This window comes from Lycium barbarum, chromosome 6 (assembly GCF_019175385.1).
Source record: "Lycium barbarum isolate Lr01 chromosome 6, ASM1917538v2, whole genome shotgun sequence".
NCBI classification, from domain to species: Eukaryota; Viridiplantae; Streptophyta; class Magnoliopsida; order Solanales; family Solanaceae; genus Lycium; species Lycium barbarum.
Window position 1 is genome coordinate 126815356 of NC_083342.1, and position 23993 is coordinate 126839348.

Below are 23993 nucleotides of genomic sequence, written 5' to 3' on the forward strand. Positions count from 1 at the left end.
AGAAAAAAGACTAAATATAATAGACCCAGTCCCCATAACAGTAAGGGGGCGGACCGTCCATGCCGCCGTACCACATATAAAAGGCTCCATTGAAGATATTGCGTTAAATTTTTTTTTTTAAAGTATTTCTTAACAAAGGGCGATTATCATAATAAGCTCTTGAACTCGAGACCGTTGATTAAGAATGAAGGGATACCTACTACTCCATTTCATTATGGTGCAACTACATGTACTCTCTTTATTAATTTTGACTTTTTGAGTATCATCATCTTTCTACTTCAAACAACAGTCTTCACACAGGTTTTACCAAATGGGGTGTCTTCACTCTTTTTCTTCTCTACAAGAAGGGGAAACGACTCTCATATTAGCAATCAAAAGGTGAATACATGTGGGAAGAAAACTATTCTCTTGCTATTAAAAGGGAACTGCCACCATATACGGCAGAAGTTATTTTTTTTTTTAAATGTGGGAAGAAAACGTAAGATCTTATGTATCAAGATAATTGGAGAAGTTACACATTCAAAAACATGACAAACTAAAATACTTGAATTTAAGGTATATATATTTTTATAGTTTACCCTTCTAAGTTCTAAGCTATGCATGTGTCTGGAATATGAAGGATATTGTATCCAATGGAGCTTTTTTTTTTAGGTGATCGAGAAATCTATCTGAGTCAACCCTTCAGGCCAACCGCAACCTTAAAAAGCTCAGAAATGATTGACCCACCTTCTATCCTTCTCCACTTAAATACTAGACTTATTTTCCCTGGCGTAGGGTTCGAACTTGTGATGTCAGACACAATTCCCTCAACTTTTGCTGATTGAGGCTAACACCGGGCTACATCCTAGGGAGATTTATGATCCCTTGAGTAGTGGAAGGAATTTCTATGAACGGGTTAAAGGCTCTCAACTTGATAATGTGTATTGTGCATGTTTGCTAGTTTTAAAAAAAAAAAAAATTGAATCATCTTAAACCTTCATGATACCTAAAAATATAAGCTTGAGCTTTCAATGCTCTAGAAGGTGCAGACAGACATAAGAATTGAGACTCATGAAAATCCAACGACAAAAGAAAGAAACTATATACAGGAAAAAAGATCAAATTGTTGTAAAATGAAGCTAAAAGAGTCACAATAGTAAAGGATGAACACAATAGAAATATAGAGACAAGAGAGGAGAGATTTCTTATTCATCCAAATGTGTTCAAGTATATCTCATATGAAAACTTATGCCTCTATTTATAGTGCTACATATGCATTCAATATATGAGATAATGGAAGAACCATTAAGATGGTGGAAGATAATGGAAGAACCATTAAGATGGTGGAAGATCCATTAAAATGGTGGAAGATAATGGAAGAGACATTATATTTGTGTAGTGGACATTCATACTCTATATTTACTATATTTCAACATTAAATATAGTAAATATAGAGTATGAATGTCCACTACACAAATATAATGTCTCTTCCATTATCTTCCACCATTTTAATGGATCTTCCACCATCTTAATGGTTCTTCCATTATCTTCCACCATCTTAATGGTTCTTCCATTATCTCATATATTGAATGCATATGTAGCACTATAAATAGAGGCATAAGTTTTCATATGGGATATACTTGAACACATTTGGATGAATAAGAAATCTCTCCTCTCTTGTCTCTCTATTTCTATTGTGTTCATCCTTTACTATTGTGACTCTTTTAGCTTCATTTTACAACACGTTATCAGCACGAGTCTCTAACTTCATTACCGTCGCTCCAATCACTCCAAGTTGAATCTACTTTTTCATCTGGTATGCGTTTTTACCACCCTTCTAATATAAGTTATGCAAACAGAAAGTTAATTAGCTTCTAAGTCATCTGCCAATTCTATTTTTATGCAAATATTTTTGTACCATACATTTGGTCTGTCAATTGATATTCCGCTGCCAATTCGCTTTTAGTATTCTCATGAAATAATAAATCTTTATGTGCTATAGTAGTAAACATTTAACAGTTAACAACACTAATATGGTAATTTTTATAAAACAGTACTTTAAATATATATATTGGTTTGTGGTTGTGGATTAGTTGTTCTTTTAATAAGACCATGATTATATGTTACTGTTAATTTGATTGGGTTATATTGACTACAAGTTTGAGAGAAGAAACGGGTTGTTTTGTGAAAAAATAAAAAAAAAAGTATTGTTTGAAAAAAAAAAATGTTTTTGTGAAAAAAAAAAGGAAGGTACTGTGTTTGTAAAAAGGTATTGTTTTGTGGAAATTAAACTTACTATTTTTGAGATTATGTTGTTTAACTGTATCTAACTCAAATATTTCTATGATAGTTTTGATCATCATGTCGAATTTGTCGAAGCTTGAGTTTGTGGCACTTGATATCTCGGGAAAGAATTACCTATCATGGGTACTTGATGCTGAAATTCACCTAGACACCAAAGGTCTTGGTGCCACTATTACTCAGGATAATACAACATCAAGTCAGGACAAAGCGAAGGCAATGATTTTCCTTCGTCATCATCTGGATGAAGGATTGAAGGTTGAATACCTGACAGTGAAAGATCCACTTGAATTGTGGACTGGTTTGAAGGAAAGGTATGACCACATTAAGGTAACGGTATTGCCCAGGGCTCGTTATGAGTGGATTCACTTACGGTTACAAGATTTTAAAACTGTATGTGATTATAACTCTGCTGTCTATAGAATTACTTCCCAACTGAAATTATGTGGGGATAATATAACTGACGAGGATATGTTGGAAAAGACTCTTACGACTTTTCATGCCTCCAATTTGGTATTACAACAACAGTACCGTGAAAGGGGTTTTAAAAAGCATGCTGATTTGATATCATGTCTTCTTGTGGCTGAGCAGCACAATACCCTTTTATTGAAAAATCATGAAGCCCGTCCCACTGGAACTGCTCCATTCCCGGAAGCGAATGTGGTAGCAACACATGGCCCAACTGAAAGAAGACAAAATAATCGAGGCCATAATAATGAGCGTGGGCGTGGTAGGGGCAAGAGACGATATAATAATCGTCGTGGTGGTGGTCACCATAAAAGGGAGAACAATATGGGTTATCAAGGCAATCCTTCAAGGAACAACTGTCATCGTTGTGGTTTGAAAGGTCACTGGAAAAATGAATGCCGGGCGCCTGAACATTTTGTCAGGCTTTATCAAAATTCCTTCAAAAGAAAGGCAAATAGAGGTGGTGCCTCTTCTGCTAATGCCCGGGTGGAGTCACACATGACTTTTAAATATAACGATGAGGCAGGGCCTTCACGAAAATATGACGATAATGTTGAAGCTAATTTGGCTTTGAAAGATGATGATTTTGATGGGCTTGATGATATTACTCATTTGGAAGTTGAAGACTTCTTTGGAGATCGAAATTGAGATTTGATCGTTTCACTGGGGAATGTGTTATGTTATTATTTTTATTTATGTGTTTTAAGTTGTCTTTATGTTGTTTTATTTTCGAGAAGTACTTAAATTCTCTATGTTGTTTTATCTTCTGGATTAGTAATTAAGTTTTATATTGTTAGTTTCCGTATTTCTTACGATGTATTTTTGTTTTTATGAAGATAAATAAAATTCCCCAGTCTTTAATTGGATCCAAGATGAGTAATAGAGATATGTGCCTTTTGGATAGTGCTACAACTCACACTATATTAAGAGAAAAGAAATATTTCTCTCATTTGGTTATGAAAAGGGCTTGTGTTAATACAATATCTGGTAGTACAAAATTAATTGAGGGCTCTGGAAAAGCGACCTTATTACTACCTGGAGGAACAATATTGGCCATTAGTGATGCACTATATTGCAGCAAGTCTCGAAGAAACTTATTAAGTTTCAAGGTTATTCGCCAAAATGGTTATCACATTGAGACTGCCAATGAAGGAAAAGTTGAGTGCCTTTATATTATTACAATGAAAGCTGGGGAAAAGTTTGTGCATGAAAAATTACCCGCACTTTCTTCCGGGTTGTACCATACAAGTATTGGTGCGGTTGAAACACATGTTGTAGTAAATAAAAGGTTTAATGATTCTAATGATTTTATCATTTGGCATGACCGGTTGGGCCATCCCGGTTCTAGTATGATGCGCAAAATAATTAAGAATTCACATGGGCATACTTTGAAGAACCAAAAGATTCTTCAATTTAAGGAATTCTCTTGTGCTGCTTGTCCTCAAGGAAAATTGATTATTAAACCATCAGCAACTAAGGTTGGGATTGAATCCCCCGCATTTCTGGAACGTATACAAGGTGATATATGTGGGCCAATTCACCCTTCATGTGGACCATTTAAATATTATATGGTCTTGATTGATGCATCTACAAGATGGTCACATGTGTGCTTATTATCAACTCGCAATATGGATTTTGCGAGATTGTTGGCTCAAATAATAAGGTTAAGAGCACAATTTCCAGATAATGCGATAAAGAAAATTCGTCTTGATAATGCTGGTGAGTTTACATCTCAGGCCTTTAATGATTATTGTACGGTCACGGGAATAACAGTTGAACATTCGGTTGCTCATGTTCATACTCAAAATGGTCTGGCAGAATCAATGATTAAACGCCTACAATTGATAGCTAGACCATTGCTAATGAGGACAAAACTTCCTGTTTCGGTATGGGGACATGCTATTTTGCATGCAGCAGCACTTGTGCGTATAAGGCCAACCAGTTATCATGAATTCTCCCCATTACAATTGGCTTTTGGTCAAGAGCCAAATATTTCCCATCTTCGAATTTTTGGATGTGCGGTATATGTTCCAATTGCTCCACCACAACGCACAAAGATGGGTCCCCAAAGAAGGTTGGGGATATATATTGGGTATGAATCTCCTTCAATTTTAAAATATTTAGAACCGATGACTGGAGATTTATTTACAGCAAGATTTGCCGATTGTCATTTTGATGAATCAGTATACCCAACATTAGGGGGAGAACATAAGCAGTTGGAAAAGGAGATAGATTGGAATGCATTATCACGATCTCATTTAGATCCTCGAACAAATCAATGTGAGCAAGAGGTTCAAAAGATGATTTATTTGCAAAATGTCGCAAATCAACTGCCAGATGCATTTACTAATCTTCCAAGAGTTACTAAATCTCATATTCTAGCTGCAAATACTCCAGTTCGAGTTGATGTCCCGGTAGGACAAACGGTTAATGCAAATGATTCCAGGCCACGTCTGAAACGTGGTAGACCAATCGGTTCCAAGGATAAAAATCCTCGAAAAAGAAAAGAAATAAATGATCAAGATGATCATCCTGTGAGGGAAATTGCTCAAGAAGAGGCCCGAGACATAATAAATTATAAGCCCACAGAGAAGGTCCAGATACTTCAAAATAATGATAGTGAAGAGATCTCGATAAGTTATGTCTCGGCGGGGAAAAGGTGGAACCGAAATGATATTGTGGTCGACAATACTTTTGCATATAATGTTGTTGTTGAGATAATGCAACAAGATGAGGATCTTGAACCAAAATCTGTTGATGAATGTAGACAGAGAAATGATTGGCCAAAATGGAAGGACGCAATTCAAGAAGAATTGACTTCACTTGAAAAACGTGAAGTTTTCGGACCAATAGTCCGAACACCTGAAGATGTCAAGCCAGTGGGGTACAAATGGGTGTTTGTGCGAAAACGAAATGAGAAAGGTGAAGTCGTAAGATATAAAGCACGACTTGTGGCACAAGGATTTTCGCAAAGGCCTGGCATTGATTATGTGGAGACATATTCTCCTGTGGTGGATGCAATTACCTTTAGGTATCTAATAAATCTGGCAGTTCGTGAAAAGCTTGATATGCAACTGATGGATGTTATCACAGCCTATTTATACGGCTCATTGGACCAAGAAATTCTTATGAAAATCCCTGAAGGATTCAAAGTGCCCGAAGCATACAAAAGTTCGCAGGAAACCTGTTTAATAAAACTTCAGAAATCTTTATATGGATTGAAACAATCAGGGCGGATGTGGTACAATCGTCTTAGCGAATATTTGCTAAAGGAAGGATATAAAAATGATCCTATTTGTCCTTGTGTTTTTATAAGAAGATATGGGTCTGAATTTGTCATAATAGTTGTGTATGTTGATGACTTGAACATCATTGGCACTCCTAAAGAGCTTTCAAAAGCTATAGAGTGTTTGAAAAAAGAATTTGAAATGAAAGATCTAGGTAAGACAAAATTTTGTCTTGGCCTACAAATTGAGCATTTGACAAATGGAATATTTGTCCATCAATCAACATACACTGAAAAAGTTTTAAAGCGCTTTTACATGGATAAATCACATCCGTTGAGTACCCCGATGGTTGTGAGATCGCTTGACATAAATAAAGATCCATTTCGACCTAAGGATAATGATGAAGAGCTTATTGGTGATGAAACTCCATATCTCAGTGCAATTGGGGCATTGATGTATCTAGCCAATAATACCCGACCAGATATATGTTTTGCAGTAAGTTTATTGGCAAGATTCAACTCCTCCCTAACAAAAAGACATTGGAATGGTGTTAAGCATATATTCAGATATCTTCAAGGAACAATTGATCTGGGATTATTTTATTCTTATGAATCCAAGTCAGATATGATCGGTTATGCAGATGCAGGATATTTATCTGACCCACATAAAGCCCGATCTCAAACAGGCTATTTATTTACATATGAAGGTACGGCTATATCATGGCGTTCAATGAAACAAACAATAGCTGCCACTTCTTCAAATCATGCGGAGATAATAGCCATTCATGAAGCTAGTCGGGAGTGTGTTTGGTTGAGCTCAATGACTCAACATATTCAGGAAATGTGTGGTTTTATTTTGAAAAGGGATATTCCAACTATATTGTACGAAGATAATGCTGCATGTATTGCTCAACTGAAGGGAGGATACATTAAAGGAGATAGAACAAAACATATTTCACCAAAGTTCTTTTTTACTCATGATCTTGAAAAGAAAGGTGAGATAGATGTTCAACAAATTCGCTCGATCGATAATTTGGCGGATCTGTTCACTAAAGCATTACCAACCTCGACATTTGAGAAGCTGATATACAAGATTGGAATGCGTCGTCTTCGAGAATTAAAGTGATCTTTTCATCAGGGGGAGAAAATACGCGCTGCACTCTTTTTTCCTTGGTCAAGATTTTATCCCATTGGGTTTTTCTGACAAGGTTTTTAACGAGGCAGCAAATAATGTGTAACGAGGCACATATATGGACATCCAAGGGGGAGTGTTATGAAATATAGTAAATATAGAGTATGGATATCCACTACACAAATATAATGCCTCTTCCATTATCTTACACCATTTTAATGGATCTTCCACCATCTTAATGGTTCTTCCATTATCTTCCATCATCTTAATGGTTCTTCCATTATCTCATATATTGAATGCATATGTAGCACTATAAATAGAGGCATAAGTTTTTATATGGGATATACTTGAACACATTTGGATGAATAAGAAATCTCTCCTCTCTTGTCTCTCTATTTCTATTGTGTTCATCCTTTACTATTGTGACTCTTTTAGCTTCATTTTACAACACAAATCATAATTAAAAATAGATACACGAGCTAACTTGATGTAATTGTTGTCTGATCAAATTCTTGAACCAACATAACGTCCAAATTTTACATGCCTTTAGATTGGCTTTTAATTCATGTAGCACAAAGTAATCATCAAAAAATTAAACGAATTAATTAGATTATCATTATCATATGCAAGTCAAATTAACCTTCCAATATTTTGATTTTATTAATTTGCTATGTCAGAAAGTGTGAATTCAAACTGCAAGCTTAATTAACAAGAATATTCTAGAACACACGAAAATCTCCCCCGTTGAGTACTCCAATCCACCCAATGAAACAAAAGCACATATGAACATTCAGTTAGTTGAAGGATAATAACTCTACATACAACACCAAAAACATCTACAATACCAACATTTATTAATATCGTTCGATTAATATACATACACGAACTAATTTACATTTTTTTTTCACTCGTGGCAAATATATATAGGAGTAGTATTTAGTTTCAGGATTTAAACTTGCGATGTTTATTCTTACGGATCAAAGGTTTTGTAACCTGATAAAGTGCCACGACGGATCGAAACTTCGTTTTCTTAGGTGAAGGAGAAGCTTTCTCTTCCATATTGACGGCTGTTGAAGATGATACCTCCGCCGTGTCGCCAACGCTTTCTGCTACTACTCTTGAACTGTCGCCGGCGTTATTGTAAATATTGTCACGGCTGCTATTGTCGGAATCGCCGCTAAGCTGAATAAGTTGTAAAGCCGCGTTCATCTCCGGCTCCGTCAGCTTTAACGGTTCCGTTTGGATTCCTCTATTTTTCACCCTTGATTTCTTCATTTTATGGAGATGGAGATATTTGGTTTGCGGGGAATTAATTGACGGGGAAAGAATATTTGGGAGGCTATTGCGTATTTGTATTCCTCAGGTGGGTACTGTGACGAAAATATCTTTGAATCTCTCTTTTTATTTTTAAATTTTTTTAAGGTTTGTTTAACCAATTAAGTAATCGCTAGTTTCAGAGACTTTTTTTAGGGACACGGTTGTAATTTAAGCAATTCTTTTGGTCTTTCCTTTTTTTTTCTTCTTCTTATATTTTTTTTTTTTTTTTTTGGTGTCATCTGGTCATACCTGTGGGGATCATCTGGTCATACCTTTTGCTCTACGTAAACCCATTTAAGCAAGAATTTGGACTATCCAAATTTACGAAGGGGGCTATTGGTTACAAAACAAAATAAAGTTCCCACTATGCAGCCTCACCAACGTCACAACTGTTGAAAATTTTATGGAAAATACTTAATTACGAATGTTGTAGAGAATTTTTCATAGCTTGAGGCATGTCAATTAAGACACTGTCCTTAAGGATATTTCACCCGATATGAGTATATTCTTCAGGATTCAATAAGCTCTTGTAGTACAAAATTAGAAGCCAAAATCTAATAAATATTAAAAAAGAAAACCCAGTACACTAAAATATGGTAGGAATATTTTGTCTTTCATATATCTTTGTCACACAAAAAGAAGACAGAGAAATATATCTGTGGTTATACGAACATGACATGAAAATGGCTGAAGATTATCTCTTTTTTTTTACTACCTCTTCAAAATGAACTCAAGGAGATTATATAGGTAATCAATTGAGCAGAGGGTAATGTTATGTATTATAGTATAATAAAGTTTTTAATGGCTATTCAATTGAGTGTTAAAAGCCATTAATCCAAGTAGTCAAATGGACTAGCAAATGACTATCATAGAGTTAGAATTGAATTAGGAATGATGGCCAATTGATGGCTATTTATGGAGTAGGATTAATTGTCTTACAAAAGTAATTTCAGCAATGATATTTCTTTTTGAGATAAAAAAAAACATTTTTACAACAATCCCCCACTATCTCAGAAAGAATAATAAGGAATAGAATAAAATGAGAAATTTTGCTGGGTTTAACATATGAGCATAATGAATCGAATCTGGTGTCTCATAGACTATGAACTAGACCTCGATAAAATAAGATTAAACTTACATAATAATTGGTGAAGTTTAATACTACTATGAACCAAGAATTCTTTGTAAGCCTAGGGTCTTATTCTATCACATTATACTCGCACAATCTTTGTCGTTATCGCGGTTTTGCTATAGCAACCCCCTAGAGAGGATACTACTTAACGAAATTAATCCATACTAACTAATTTAAATAATCGTCCCGAAACTATTTTTGCAAAATAGACTAATAACTAAATTTAAGGATAAAATTTATTTGACAACATGTTCATGAGTAGAACAAAATAATAAATACATATGTATTCGAGCGTACCACAAAATGTAGAAGAAACAAATTTAAAACAATGACTTTATCATGTGGTAGCAGAAATAGGCCCATGTGAACAAGTTTCCAAATACGACATCTCAACATAGTAGGATCTAAAAGAAACCTCCTAAAACAAAATAAAAATATCCAATCATAAAAATGGACAATTGTCTTTTTTATTTTATGTGTTGTGGTAATGGTGATATTTAATATTAGAGAAAATAGTCAAATTGAGCCCCTAACTTTTGGTCGAAATCCCAACTGAACGCTCAACTTTTATAGGGGTCCTATTACCTCAATGACCCCCGCAAAGGTTGAGTGTTCAGTTTGAATTTCGGCCCAACGTTAGAGGCTCATTTGGCTATTTTTGAGAAAGTTATTAAAATTGGCCGTTTATTGTTCTTTTTACACAATTGTCACTTATGTCTTTTTCGAAAAAAAAAAAAAGATTATAGTGACTTTGTGCTTTAACTTCGAGTGAAACATAAAAATCTATTTTTGTGGTCTTTTTCTATTAATGCGAATGATTTTGAGAAGAAATTTCTCTTTTCTAGCCACCTCTTCAAAATCGCACTAATAGACTCCTCCCTTCAAAGTTTCCACTTCTAACTTATTTGGTGATTAAAAGAATCTTGAATTCAACATTTTAATACAAAAAATTGGCAAAACTATTTTATATTCTGTAGTATTCTTACGCGAATTTAATAAGCGCCCACTATCCCTAGACTTCGACATAATGAATTCAAATTGTTCTCAAAATGTTAATCACATTTACCCAATTTAAATAATCAGATTCACCACAATTTAAAAAGCCACTTAAATTGTATATAGAGACGTTATTTATTACTCCGTATTATATCATATTTGGTCAAATTTTAGGAAGCAAAAAATGCTTATTTTTTCAAATGAATTTAAATAATTGTCCAATTCAGTCAAGTCCCATGACATAACAAATTCAAATACTTGTCAAGGTGCTCGGCCATGCAAGTGAGACACGATGAATTTCGAAAATTAACTCGTTTTGCAGTAGTAATGGACCGTGCAGACTTAGTTCGAGGAAGGGACAAGTGGATCGTAGTGATGAATCACCTGAAACTTAGTTTGAGAAGGAGATTATTGGATGCACGAATAAAATTCAACGATATCGGTAGTTGAAAATATTAGAAGCTACATATATATAATGGATCCAGTGCAAAAACTTTCAAAGAAAAAGTGCAAACTTAACCCAAAATAAACAATATTACTATACCATATTAAAAAATATCTTTGAACTGATTTAACCACACTACACCTCTTAAAAATGGAAATATACTCTATCCCAGGTCTTCTCCTCTAGTTTTTCTCTTTAAAAAAAAATAGAAAAGTAGAAATAAAACAAAAGGACACAGTACAAACTACCATTAGAGCGACTCGTATAATTAGAAAATTCTTCCTTATGTAAGAGTACTTCAGTGTTACACAAATATCGGCAGACAATGCTATGCATGCACTCCAAATCGTTATTTAGATTACTAATCATTTAACTGTAATTGCCGTATGAGTCCGGCGCCAAAATGACACGTTTTTCGACCTTGAAGACAAAAATGGTATGTCTTTTTTTTTTTTTATACCAAAAGGGACTTTTCGTTGGTTATCCAACGAAATGTTAACCCCATTTAACATTTCCGTCAAATGTAAAAATAAAAAAAAATAAAAATAAAAATTGTATTTCGTTACATACCTGGCGAAATATAATTTTTTTTTGTATTTCGCTAGGTTACTAGCGAAATGTAATTATTTTTCCTTTTTTTTAAAAAAAAATCCACTTTTTCGTGTGTTTTTTTTTTTTAAGTTTCCTAAAATAAAATTATGAAAATATAAATTTTTTAGGACACAAAAAAATCATTTTTCCTGATTTATTGTTTCAGATATTTTAATTAATTAAAAAAATCCAATTTTTCATTTCTTTTCAAAAAGCAGGTTTAAAAAATGAGATTCATTTTTCCTGATTCTAAAAAAAACCATTTTCCAGAATTTTAAAAAAAAAATTGCCAGTAATAAAATGCATAATTTACATTTTTTTAAAAAAAAAAATAGTATTGACCGCTAGTCAAAGGGCATAAATGAGCCAAAAAGTTGAATTGAGGGGTATTCATAGCAAAATAGATGAATGAAGGGTATTTTTAGACCTTTTCTAATAGTTCAGGAGCATTTTTGCCATTTTTTGTTAAATTTTTAACAAAATATTTGGGAGTTGACTAAAAGCACACCACTTATGCAAACATAATGCTTCATGTAAGAGAACGTATATAGTTTTAGGTCCAAACCTAAATGTAATATACTATTTTGATTCTTTTCTCGAAAACTAAACTGTAACGGCGCGGTTAAGTCCAATAACACAGTAAAATACTACGTTAAAGATTATTTTTTGTATAAAGCAGTATTTTACTGCAGTAGTTTTGAAAACTTTAGGTTTAAGTGTTATATTTTTGTAAGGTTATATTAGAACTTTATATGTCGAGAAAATTAGTTAGCTTTATTTTCAAAAATTGAAACCACATAAGTGAAATTGACATTCACAGCTACATTACTCCGAAATTTTTATGTTGAAGTCTATTGCGCATCATCATATTATAAGTAAAGAAAACTGAAAATTTCCCGCCAATTTGGTGGAAAATTAAAATGGAAGGGAAAAAAGAGGTTTTCTAGAAAATCGGCCCGGCCTTGCGCTGCTAGATCTCAAAAAAATATGCAAAATCAATTTTTTTTTTACATAAATCGGATATCCGAGCGCAAAGTTATGACTGTTTAAAGTTTCACCAATTTACAACTACTCTTTCTCCTATATTTTTTAACTATGTTTTTATCTAATTGAATTAGATTTATATTCAAAATAAAGTTATGTCTTGATTAAAAAATAACATGCTTGAATCAAAACCTTAAAAAATAAAACACTTAAACCTAAAGTTTCCAAACAAAACTTACTTCGAGCACCTTTTCAACCCCTAAAACGACGATCTGAACATCTATGTATCCTTGATGTATTGAGCTTACATTATTGTACGCAGTAAAAAATATCAGGTTCTATATAAAATATTGACATTTCGGAATCTTGACACACGACTAATCGTTGGTCAAAGTATGGAAAAAAAAACACTAAGTGTTGCAAAAGAAAAAATTATTAAAATAAGATATTGCGATCTTTTTATGGAAAAAAAAACACTAAGTGTTCCTTAAGTGTGTTATTTTTTAATGCGTAACTTTATTTCGAATATGTTGCGATCTTTTAAAAAGGTTTAAAAATACCCTTCATTCATCTATTTTGCTACGAATACCCCTCAATTCAACTTTTTGGCTCATTTATGCCCTTTGACTAACGGTCAATACTAAATTTTTTTTAAAAAAATATGTAAATTATGGCATTTTATTACTGGCAAATTGTTTTTTTTTTAAATCTGGAAAATGGTTTTTTTAGAATCAGGAAAAATGAATCTCATTTTTTAAACCTGCTTTTTGAAAAGAAATGAAAAATTGGATTTTTTTAATTAATTAAAATATTTGAAACAATAAATCAGGAAAATTGATTTTTTTGTGTCCTAAAAAATTTATATTTTCATAATTTTATTTTCGGAAACTTAAAAAAAACACGAAAAAGTGGATTTTAAAAAAAATGAATTACATTTCGCTAGAAACCTAGCGAAATACAAAAAAAAAATTAAAAAAAATTGTATTTCGCCAGGTATGTAACGAAATACATTTTGTTTTTTTTTACATTTGACGAAAATGTTAAATGGGGTTATCATTTCGTTGGATAACCAACGAAAAGCCTCTTTTGGTATAAAAAAAAAAAGACATACCATTTTTGTCTTCAAGGTCCAAAAATGTGTCATTTTGGCGCCGGACTCACTGCAGTATCACCTTCATAGCTTCACTTTTATAGTAGTTTTAATGAGTCAACAAACAATAAAAATAATAGTAGTAACAATACCTCAATCTCAAACTATTGAGCTTTGTTTTATGAATAGCCATTATCAGTTTTGCTCCATTTGATTGATTGTGGTTAATATTTCAATCAACAACAACGCATCAATTCACGACTAGCTATATGAACAAACATTATCACTAATACTCCATTACGATCCATAATCTAAATATATCTAACACTATATAGAAATTCTCTTATATATATTTTAATGTTACATCTCTCACATACTAAGATCTCTGTTTGGGTCAACAACAACAAACCACTAATTACTTTTTCCTTTTAAATTTCTTTACATGTTAAATACTCCGGAGTAAGATTTTTTTTTTTTTTTTTGGTTTATAGTTAAAGTAGGATTTTTCAAAAAAAGCATCAGCCACATGTGAGGCCGTCACTCAGAGCAAGGAAGAAAAAAGACTAAATATAATAGACCCATTCACCATAACGGTAAGGGGGCGGACCGTCCATGCCGCCTTACCACAAATAAAAGGCTCCAAAGTTATTGCGTTAGTTTTTTTTTTTTTTCTTTTAAAGTATTTTTTAACAAAGGCGATAATGTACCTAATAAGCCTTGAACTCGCGATCGCTGATTAAGGATGAAGGGATACCTATCACTCCACAACCTTAGTGCAACTACATGTACTCCCTTTATTAATTTAGATTTCTAAGTTCTAAGCTATGCATGTGTCTGGAATATGGAGGATATTGTATCCAATGGAGTTTTTTTTTTTGGGTGATTGAGAAATCCGTGAGTCAACCCTTTAGGCCAATCGCAACTTTAAAAAGCCTGGAAATGATTGACCCACCCTCTATCCTTCTCCACTTAAATACTAGACTTAATTTTCCTGATGTAGGGTTCGAACTTGTGATGTAAGACACAATTCTCTCAACTTTTGCTGATTGAGCTAACACCGGGCTACATCTTAGGGAGATTTATGATCCCTTGAGTCGTGAAAGGAATCTCTATGAACGTGTTAAAGGCTCTCAACTTGATAATGTGTATTGTGCATGTTTGCTAGTGGGAAAAAATATACAACTAAGAATTGAATCATCTTAAACCTTCATGATACCTACAAATATAAACTTGAGCTTTTAAAGCTCTAGAAGGTGCAGACAGACATATGAATTGAGAAAAAAGATTGCTATAAAACCAACGAGAAAATTAAAGAAAGAAACTATATACAGGGAAAAAGACCAAATCATAATTAAAAATAGATACACGAGCTAACTTGATGTAATTGTTGTCTGATCAAATTCTTGAACCAACATAACGTCCAAATTTTACATGCCTTTAGATTGGCTTTTAATTTATGTAGCACAAAGTAATCATCAAAAAATTAAACGAATTAATTAGATTATCTTTATCATATGCAAGTCAAATTAACCTTCCAATATTTTGATTTTATTAATTTGCTATGTCAGAAAGTGTGAATTCAAACTGCAAGCTTAATTAACAAGAATATTCTGGAACACACGAAAATCTCCCCCGTTGAGTACTCCAATCCACGAAATGAAACAAAAGCACATATGAACATTCAGTTAGTTGAAGGATAATAACTCTACATACAACACCAAAAACATCTACAATACCAACATTTATTAATATCGTTCGATTAATATACATACACGAACTAATTTACATTTTTTTTTTCACTCGTGGCAAATATATATAGGAGTAGTATTTAGTTTCAGGATTTAAACTTGCGATGTTTATTCTTACGGATCAAAGGTTTTGTAACCTGATAAAGTGCCACGACGGATCGAAACTTCGTTTTCTTAGGTGAAGGAGAAGCTTTCTCTTCCATATTGACGGCTGTTGATGATGATACCTCCGCCGTGTCGCCAACGCTTTCTTCTACTACTCTTGAACTGTCGCCGGCGGTATTATTGTAAATATTGTCACGGCTGCTATCGGAATCGCCGCTAAGCTGAATAAGTTGTAAAGCCGCGTTCATCTCCGGCTCCGTCAGCTTTAACGGTTCCGTTTGGATTCCTCTATTTTTCACCGTTGATTTCTTCATTTTATGGAGATGGAGATATTGTGTATAGTCGGTGTTTGGTTTGCGGGGAATTAATTGACCGGGAAAGAATATTTGGGGGGCTATTGCCTATTTGTATTCTTCAGGTGGGTAATGACGAAAATATCTTTGAATCTCTCTTTTTATATTTAAGGCCTTTTTTAAGGCTTGTTTAACCAATTAATAGCCCGTTTGGTCAAACTTCTAAAAATAACTTATTTTAAAAAGTACTTTTAAAAAAGTATTTTTGGCTAAAAACAGTTTGTGTTTGGCCAATTAATTTAAAAAGTACTTTTGAGCAGCAACTAGTGTTTGGTCAAGCTTTTAAAAAGTGTTTTTATGTATATTTTTCTCAAAAGTACTTTTCAAAAAAGTGTTTTTGGGAAAAAACTATTTTTTTTAGCTACTGAAAAACTACTTCTGCTATTCTCCAAAAGTATTTATTTTCTCACAAAAGCTTGGCCAAACACCTCCTTTTTTTAAAAATAAGCACTTATTAAAAAATAAGTACTTTTGGAGAAAAAATAAGCTTGGTCAAACAGGCTATAAGTAATCGCTAGTTTCAGAGATTTTTTGAAGGACATGGCTGTAATTTATGCAATTCTTTTGGTCCTTTTTTTTTTTCTTTCTTTTGGGTAATATCATCTGGTCATACCTTTTGCTCTACGTAAACCCATTTAAGTTAAAACAATAAACTATTTGAATGAAAGCAAGAATTTGGGCTATTCAAGTCTGCCAAGGGGGCGATTGGTTACAAAACAAAATAAAGTTCCAGCTATGCAGCCTCAACAACGTCACAACTCTATTCAGGCAAACTCATGAGTCTAGATCGCCTAAAATAACTTATAACAGACAAATGGAGTTTGTTGGATTTGTTCATAGGTATTGGTAGTGCCAATTTATCAGACTTTAGACTTCACTCTTCCCACGAGTACTTGTGTGTAAACATTACTAAGTTTTTATTTTTTATTTTATATATGAAGATAGTCTAGTCGATTTTGTGCATTACTCGACTACTATATTGAATATTTGTTATCTCTTACTAGCACATATACTGAATAACTTTGTCTATCAAGAAGCAAGTGAGAAGAAGTTAACTAACATTTTTCCATCAGTGCTCCGATTTGAATCCTTATCTCCCATTGTTTTCGTCCATTTTATTGACCGCTACACCACATTTTTACTATCAGATATTAAGTTTCTACTGGAATAACTTGAAAAAATTAGAAGCATTAATGTCTAAGTTAGGCTTCTACCAATTGAAAATGGTAAACTATATTGTTTTGTCTTTTAGTTAGGAGTAGGCTGGTCCATGAATAGTGAGAGAGAGGGAGAATTTTCTATGAAAAGTGAAACATTGACGTTATGAAATTATAACCTGAACCCCAACATAAATAATTATATGTTCAAATGGGCGAGTATATTTCACATCAACATCCAATTAAGGCTTATTCGATAATTATGAGTTATTCCTGATGCTCGATACAAGGTATCAAGTAGTAACAAATTGCATCATTGTTTATAAGTTTGCGCCTCTGCAGGCCATAGCTTTAGTGGATTGTTACGTGGTACTTAATAAACTTGTAGTAATAGTCAAAGACAAGGATGCATCTACAACGCGTGCATTACGCCTCAAATGGACATGTATATGGACTGATTTCATTATCCATTGGTAACAAGATACATTACTTACACGGTACACTTTTCATCACATCACTGTAAACAAGAAGGCAGATACATATTTTTCAGTTAGCCTGTTGAGCATACGCTTTCTGTCCCTTGGACCTCAATAGTGAATTAATTAACCAATGAATTCGAGGAGCTTCAGAGACAAACAGGCTTTCCTCCTCAACCCAGATTCGTGTCTCCACCTGAAGGGTTCAAAGGTCGCGTCTTCGTTAGGCATTAATAATATGTCAGTCCCTAGGATCGTGATTGTTTGTTAACCAATGGAATCTCTCGGCATCGAGGCTGAGGATAGCACACTTTCTGTCTCCACCTGAAGTGTTTGAAAATAGCGTTTTGTTAGGCATTGATGAGATGCAAGTACCATACACAATCATGCCCCGCGAAGACCTAAGAACCCGAAAAGGGGATGTATCCAAAAACCCAATGTCATTTCATAATCAGACAAATTCTGTATGGAAACTATTTAATCCATCACAAGGCATTGTATTCAGCAGGTGGCATAACCTTATTACAGATACATTTAAATACTACTAGTAAACAGCACTAAAGGTTGCCTGAAATGAAATTAAGGATTCATATAGCCGAACAACTTGTGTAAGATTCATTCAATTTTCTGTTTAGGGAACCCTTTTGATTGAGAACTTCGCGCGACAAACACACATCATCAGGTATGTTTTTAGCACTTCTCTTGAGAATAAACAAACACACAACTACTTTTCTGTTCACCCAGTTGAAACTATTTAAAGAAATATTTACCTACATACTGCATAATTAGTTTCAACTGGTTGAACATAAAAGAAACAGGCAAGTATCCCAACTTAGATCTTCGGAAAGGACTTCTTCCATCTGTTTTTTTTTTTTTTTTGATAACGTAAAAGTTTTATTAAAAGGATACCAAGAAGGTACTTACGGTTACATAAACAAAACAAAAAGCACCAGAAAGAAACAAGCTACTAGACTTTCCTTCCTAATAAGTCTAGAAAATCCATTAGTTGGTCCAGACTGCCTATTGAATTACTCCTACACCAGAAGAACAAATTCTGCAAACAACTATCTTTTATTCTAGAAATAGGAGATCTATGTCCTTCAAAACAGGCCTTGTTTCACTGTTATTTCATCTGTTAGTTCTCACTTTTCGTCAGCACTAACATTTGAATGGCACACATGTGGAGAACATTCCTATCAAATCATTTGTGGGAAAAAACAAGAAAAAAAAATCGAACACCAACAAAGGGTGTACTTACATAGCCCAAGCTTGTGAAGAGAGTATTTGAGACCAGTCAACTTTTGAAGATCTTGTCTAAACTCAGTAAAGAGAACCTGAAAGAAACAGATTTTGAACAAGAATATAATCAAGACGGCAAGTACTGCAGAACACTAAGCTTCTCTATATAAATGGGAAATATAGAGTGGTGCGTTATGAAAATTCAAGTAGCAACAACATTTATACAGGAAAAAGGTGACCAACTATATTCCAATATATTATCAAGTGCAAAGTCTGAAGCAACGGAAAAGGCAGGCTCTAGCATCCAAGTTACAGATAGGAGTCAAGTTAGAAAGTTGGGTAATTTAAACATAGATGTGCGAACAATGCATCTTCCAGAACGTGAAGGAGAAGGGGAAGAGGCCAACGCTGATATAAAGACTAAAATAATAAAAAAGAAACGCAAAGAAATACAGAATAATCGCAGTTGACAAAACTGACAGGTGATAACTCACAAGAAGCAGAAAATTAAACATAAATTGAAATCCATCTTTCAGTTGATACCCGACTGAACAGAACATACGTCTATCAAAGAGGGGAAGGAGGGCTTATATGACCTGTCAGACAGCAAATTAATATGCTGTGTAACTATAACCAATTGGAGATCCTATAATCAACCTTATAAGATGGTTACCTATTGCAGTTTCTACTTTGCAAAGAGAGAAAAGGGTACTAGCCCTAAAAAGTAATGGAAGTGACACATGACACTTAACAGTAATGGTTAAAAGGAAAATAATAACAAAAGAGTTTAAGTACATTTGAACTCTATAAAGTTGGCTGATGAGATTTTAAAAAATGTGAGTGATGTTAGACAGTTGTTTCATTCATTTAGGAATGTCAGCTGACTGCTTAATGGTTGGAGTAAATCAAGTTGATGATATGATCAGTAGTACTTCCAATTATTTAGGAATTTCCATCAGCATTATGAATTGGTTCACCAAGTTATGAAGTACTCAAAAAAATCGGCAGAAGGTTAAGGCTTACCTACATCGAGGACGCCGACCGGAATTATAAAAGATGCAATATGCGCTCGATGTGCGGGACAACTCCTGGCGCCTATCACCAAAAAGGTTGCTGGACACAGTCGAATTGAGAAACAGAATAACAAATTCAATACTTGCATATTCTAGTTGAAATTCAGTAAGAACTTGAAGATGAATAAAATAACATGCACGTTCTCAGCAGCTTTAAGAGCATTCTCAAGGAAGCCCTTTCAGCTGAGGAACGTAAATGTTCAGAAGTAAACTAGTCCCCACATCCCTTCTCATCACTGATAACATTGACAAAGTAGTATAAAAATCGCTCACAAGACTTTCAACAAACATAACATTGTTTTTTATTGTAAATTTACTTTCCCGCTTCAGTTTCTTCTAACTCAACAAACTCTTCAAATTTTCCCTCCAGGCTCCAATTATTACACTAGTCCATGGTATCTTAGCTGATTTTCATAGACATTTCCCCTTTTCAGAAAAAGGCACCTAGTTTCATGTACAATCCTTAAGTTTCTGATAGTTATCGTTCAAAAATCCTGTCAAAATGATGGAACCCTACCAGACTATCAGATGACATAGTAGACGTCGTCACATAATGAAACTTATCACAAGATGACCTGGGGTAAACTCATGAAAACATAAGCAGAAGCATCTTGGCCAGTTTTCTCTTCTCAAAACGAGGAAGCTTTAAGGAACACACAACCAGGAAAAATTAGAGGGACATGTAATGATTCTCATGCTAATGACGAATTGACATTAAATCTGGGATAGCAAGCTTACGCAACTCAAATCTTTTTTGATAAAGGGTTATGGAACTAAAGATCTTAGAAATGCAGGTCGTATAAGTTTGTAAACTAAAGAGTTCCTTCCTGTTAATTTCCCAAATGACATACCTCAACATCAAAAGAGGAAACGACTACTAGATTATGCATGAAAAAAGAGGACCTTCTCACCTTACAGAAACTACGATGACCATGCTTCTTGAGGTTGACATAGATATGCTGAAGCAATCTTCCTCGAGTTCTGAAGCACTTGAAGAGAACAACGATCCACATGTTCCCTTAGCAGTACCAAAGGAACCAGATAAATTTTTAAATTAGACAGCCACTGGGATATCCAAACTTGTCCTGAATGGTACAGATGGCTTTGAAGATGATAAATCCGTATTCAAGTCCTTTGATGAAGTGAGCCTTACTTTATACGCTTCCTTTGCCATCCCAGCTTTTAGAAGGCATGATGTCAAACAACTTACTGTGATATCATCGGGGACACAACCCAATGATAGCATCTTATCAAATATGGCCATAGCTTCAAGCATTCTTCCTTTCATGCAATGCCCGAGAATAAGAATGGTGAAGGTTATTTTATCATGGCAACACCCTTTGCTCTCCATTTCTGCTGCAATAACATTTGCTTCGTTTAAATTACCAGCCTTGCAGAACCCATCAAGCACAGGATTGTATACAAATGGTTGGGGGATAATATCATCCCTCAATTTCAATTGCCTCAATAATTCCCGAGCTTCATTTAGCCTATTCTCCTTGCTCAAAGCACCGATAAGAACAGAGAAAGTATATAAGTTTGGAGACATATTTCTGATGTTCATTTCATCCCAGAGCTTTAAGCCCTGGTCTAACTCTCCAGTCCGACAATAACCGTCAATGAGAGAAGTGAAGGTAACAACATCAGGAGGGTAACCAACAGCACACATTCTTCCATATATGTTTGTCGCGGAAAACATGTCTCCTATCTTGCCAAAACCATTAATAAGAATGTTAAAAGTAACCACATTTGGACTAATACCATAAGTAATCATTTCATCCATAAGATTTATAGCCTCATCCATCCTACTCAACTTGCAGTAACCAGAGATAACAGACGTATATGTCACAACATCAGGTGACAATCCATCTTGTAACTCAAGATCTGTTAACAAACGTCGCGCCCTATCCACTTGACCAACAGTGCACAACCCGCTTATAAGAGTGTTATACGTAACAATATCAGGGAAACAACCAAAACTTTGCATATCGTTGAAAAACTCAAACGCCTTATCAACTCCACCAACTCGACAAAGCCCACGAATCACAATGTTAAAAGTGCAAGTATCTGGAAACAATGTCTTTGGCCTCAAAATATGATCTTTAAAAAAATCAACTGCCTCATCTACCCTACTTCGCTTCATTAACAAACTCAAAAGACTATTATGTACAAAAGGCCTAACAATACTACCTAACTCACCTTGAGAAATCAAAATTTCTTTAGCAAACCCAAACTTACCCGCATTTGCAAGTGCTAAAACTACACTATCCAAGATCGAACTTTCCACTAAATACCCATCAGTTTTCATATACTTGAACACTAATACCGCCAAATCATGAAACCCCATTTGACAAAGTGACCTTAAAAGCAAATTAAAAGTCCCAATAGAATGAACAAGATTCAAATTAATCCTGGAATACTCAAAAAAACGAAATGCCAATCTGGGGTTATTCAAATTAGTATTAATATGTTGAATAACATTAAAAGCAATATAAGGGTCCAAATTCCGACGAAAATAATCAGAACTGAACACACCAAGAGATTGTTGAGAATGGTGAAAACAGAGAAGACATACAACTTTAGTAAACCAAATGGATTCAAGTCCGTATGATTTAGAAGAAGAGTGAGCATGAAAATGTCGAGAAATGAGGAAAATATTGGACGCCCGTTGAACCCACAAGGGCATTATCTCTGGTAACCGATCGTAGGGTTTGAATCGATCTTAGATATAAAAGCCAGTTTTTAGTCATACCATTTTAGTGTAGTGGTAAAAGGAGAGAGAGAATATTTATTGGGGTTTAGGGTTTTGGAGATTAGAGGCGGCCGGAAAAGTGGTCACCTCAGCTTGTTTGGATGGTGGCGTCGATGTTGCGGTGCTATAAGGTTAAAACGCAGATACAGTACAACAATCCCTTGTGTTATTTTTTCCCATTTCAACCTCTTTCCTTTCCTTATTTTTCTTTTGTGAAAATTGTTTCCTTTGTCTCACTTACAATTTAAATAGATTTTCTGTGTTTGTTTACAGATTTTATGCGTTTATTTTTATAATTTCCTGTAAAAGAAGGTAATATAATTTTAAAATATTTGTAATGAAATAGAAAACTAAGGTTTCATATGTTTGTTTTTATTAGGATTAAGATGCCTGAATCTGTATAACAATATGTGTATTAGGATTTAAATGTATAAATTTAAATACTGAATAATTAATGATATTTATTTTTCATTATCTGAATGTATAAAACTTATCTTTATTTAAAAATGGGCAAAGGGCCAAATATGCCCCTGTACTATCAGAAAATGATCAAATGTACCCCTTATTATACTTTGAGTCTAGATATACCCCTGCCGTTATACTTTGGATCTAAATATACCCTTGCCCTTATACTTTGGTTTGCATATACCCCTCATTTTAACAGAGATACTGTCACGACCCAACCGGAGGGCCGCGATGGGCACCCGGTGCTAGCCCACCCGGGCACCTCTTATCATACATTTACATTTACATCTAGGTGAGCCACATATTAAATCATACTTTCTATCCATCAATCATACTATTCCCATTAGACAACAATACATATATACATATCACCATTAATAGCAATGCCCATAGCAATGTACATAAGCCAACGAGGCTAACAAAATGACATCTAAAATATAGGTCGACAAGGCCAAACACATCTAACCATATACACATGTCTACGAGCCTCTAAGGAGAATATGTCATATCATATAGGCGGGACGGTACCCCGCTATGCCCATAGATATATATACACAAAAGAATAAGTACCAAAAACTTTAGCTCCGAAGGAAATGGAGCTCCGCTATGTAGTCCCTGAGTAATAAGGCTATGGATCAAGTCTGTCTCCCTGGCCACCTGCGGGCATGACGCAGCGTCCACAAATAAAAGGACGTCAGTACAAAGAATGTACTGAGTATGTAAAGCATAATAGACAACATAGAAATAGCATAGGATGAGAGATAGTAGTATCATCGTCATAGACACTTACTTGCTTCTCATAGGGACTTTCCACTTCAAACGCGTAATTGTGTACATACATCCATATTCGTATCCGTACTCATTTACATTTTGTATCCATAGTCGTATTCATATACATGTTCTTATTCATATTCGTATCATATTCGTATTCATACTCATATTTATATCATATACATATCCATAT

At 34.3% G+C, this 23993-nt stretch overlaps 2 protein-coding genes across 7 annotated transcripts; one reads left to right on the forward strand and one right to left on the reverse strand.

Annotated features, from left to right (window-relative positions):
- Positions 1-2340: 2340 nt before the first annotated feature.
- LOC132644610 (uncharacterized) lies at positions 2341-3396 on the forward strand. Its single transcript, XM_060361211.1, has one exon. It carries the CDS (start codon positions 2341-2343, stop codon positions 3394-3396), a length of 1056 nt encoding a protein of 351 aa, XP_060217194.1.
- A 14037-nt stretch (positions 3397-17433) lies between these two features.
- Positions 17434-22787, reverse strand: LOC132598741 (pentatricopeptide repeat-containing protein At2g06000). 6 transcript variants are annotated; one of them, XM_060311812.1, is made up of 4 exons: positions 20724-22787; positions 19767-19834; positions 18759-18834; positions 17434-17824 (listed from the first exon to the last, which is right to left on the reverse strand). In XM_060311812.1, exon 1 carries the CDS (start codon positions 22496-22498, stop codon positions 20867-20869), a length of 1632 nt encoding a protein of 543 aa, XP_060167795.1. In that variant the 5' UTR covers positions 22499-22787; the 3' UTR covers positions 17434-17824; positions 18759-18834; positions 19767-19834; positions 20724-20866. The 6 variants fall into 6 exon arrangements, with proteins under 6 accessions (XP_060167795.1, XP_060167792.1, XP_060167793.1 ...); XM_060311809.1 differs by having other exon boundaries at positions 19763-19834; XM_060311810.1 differs by having other exon boundaries at positions 19767-19852.
- Between the last annotated feature and the right edge of the window lie 1206 nt (positions 22788-23993).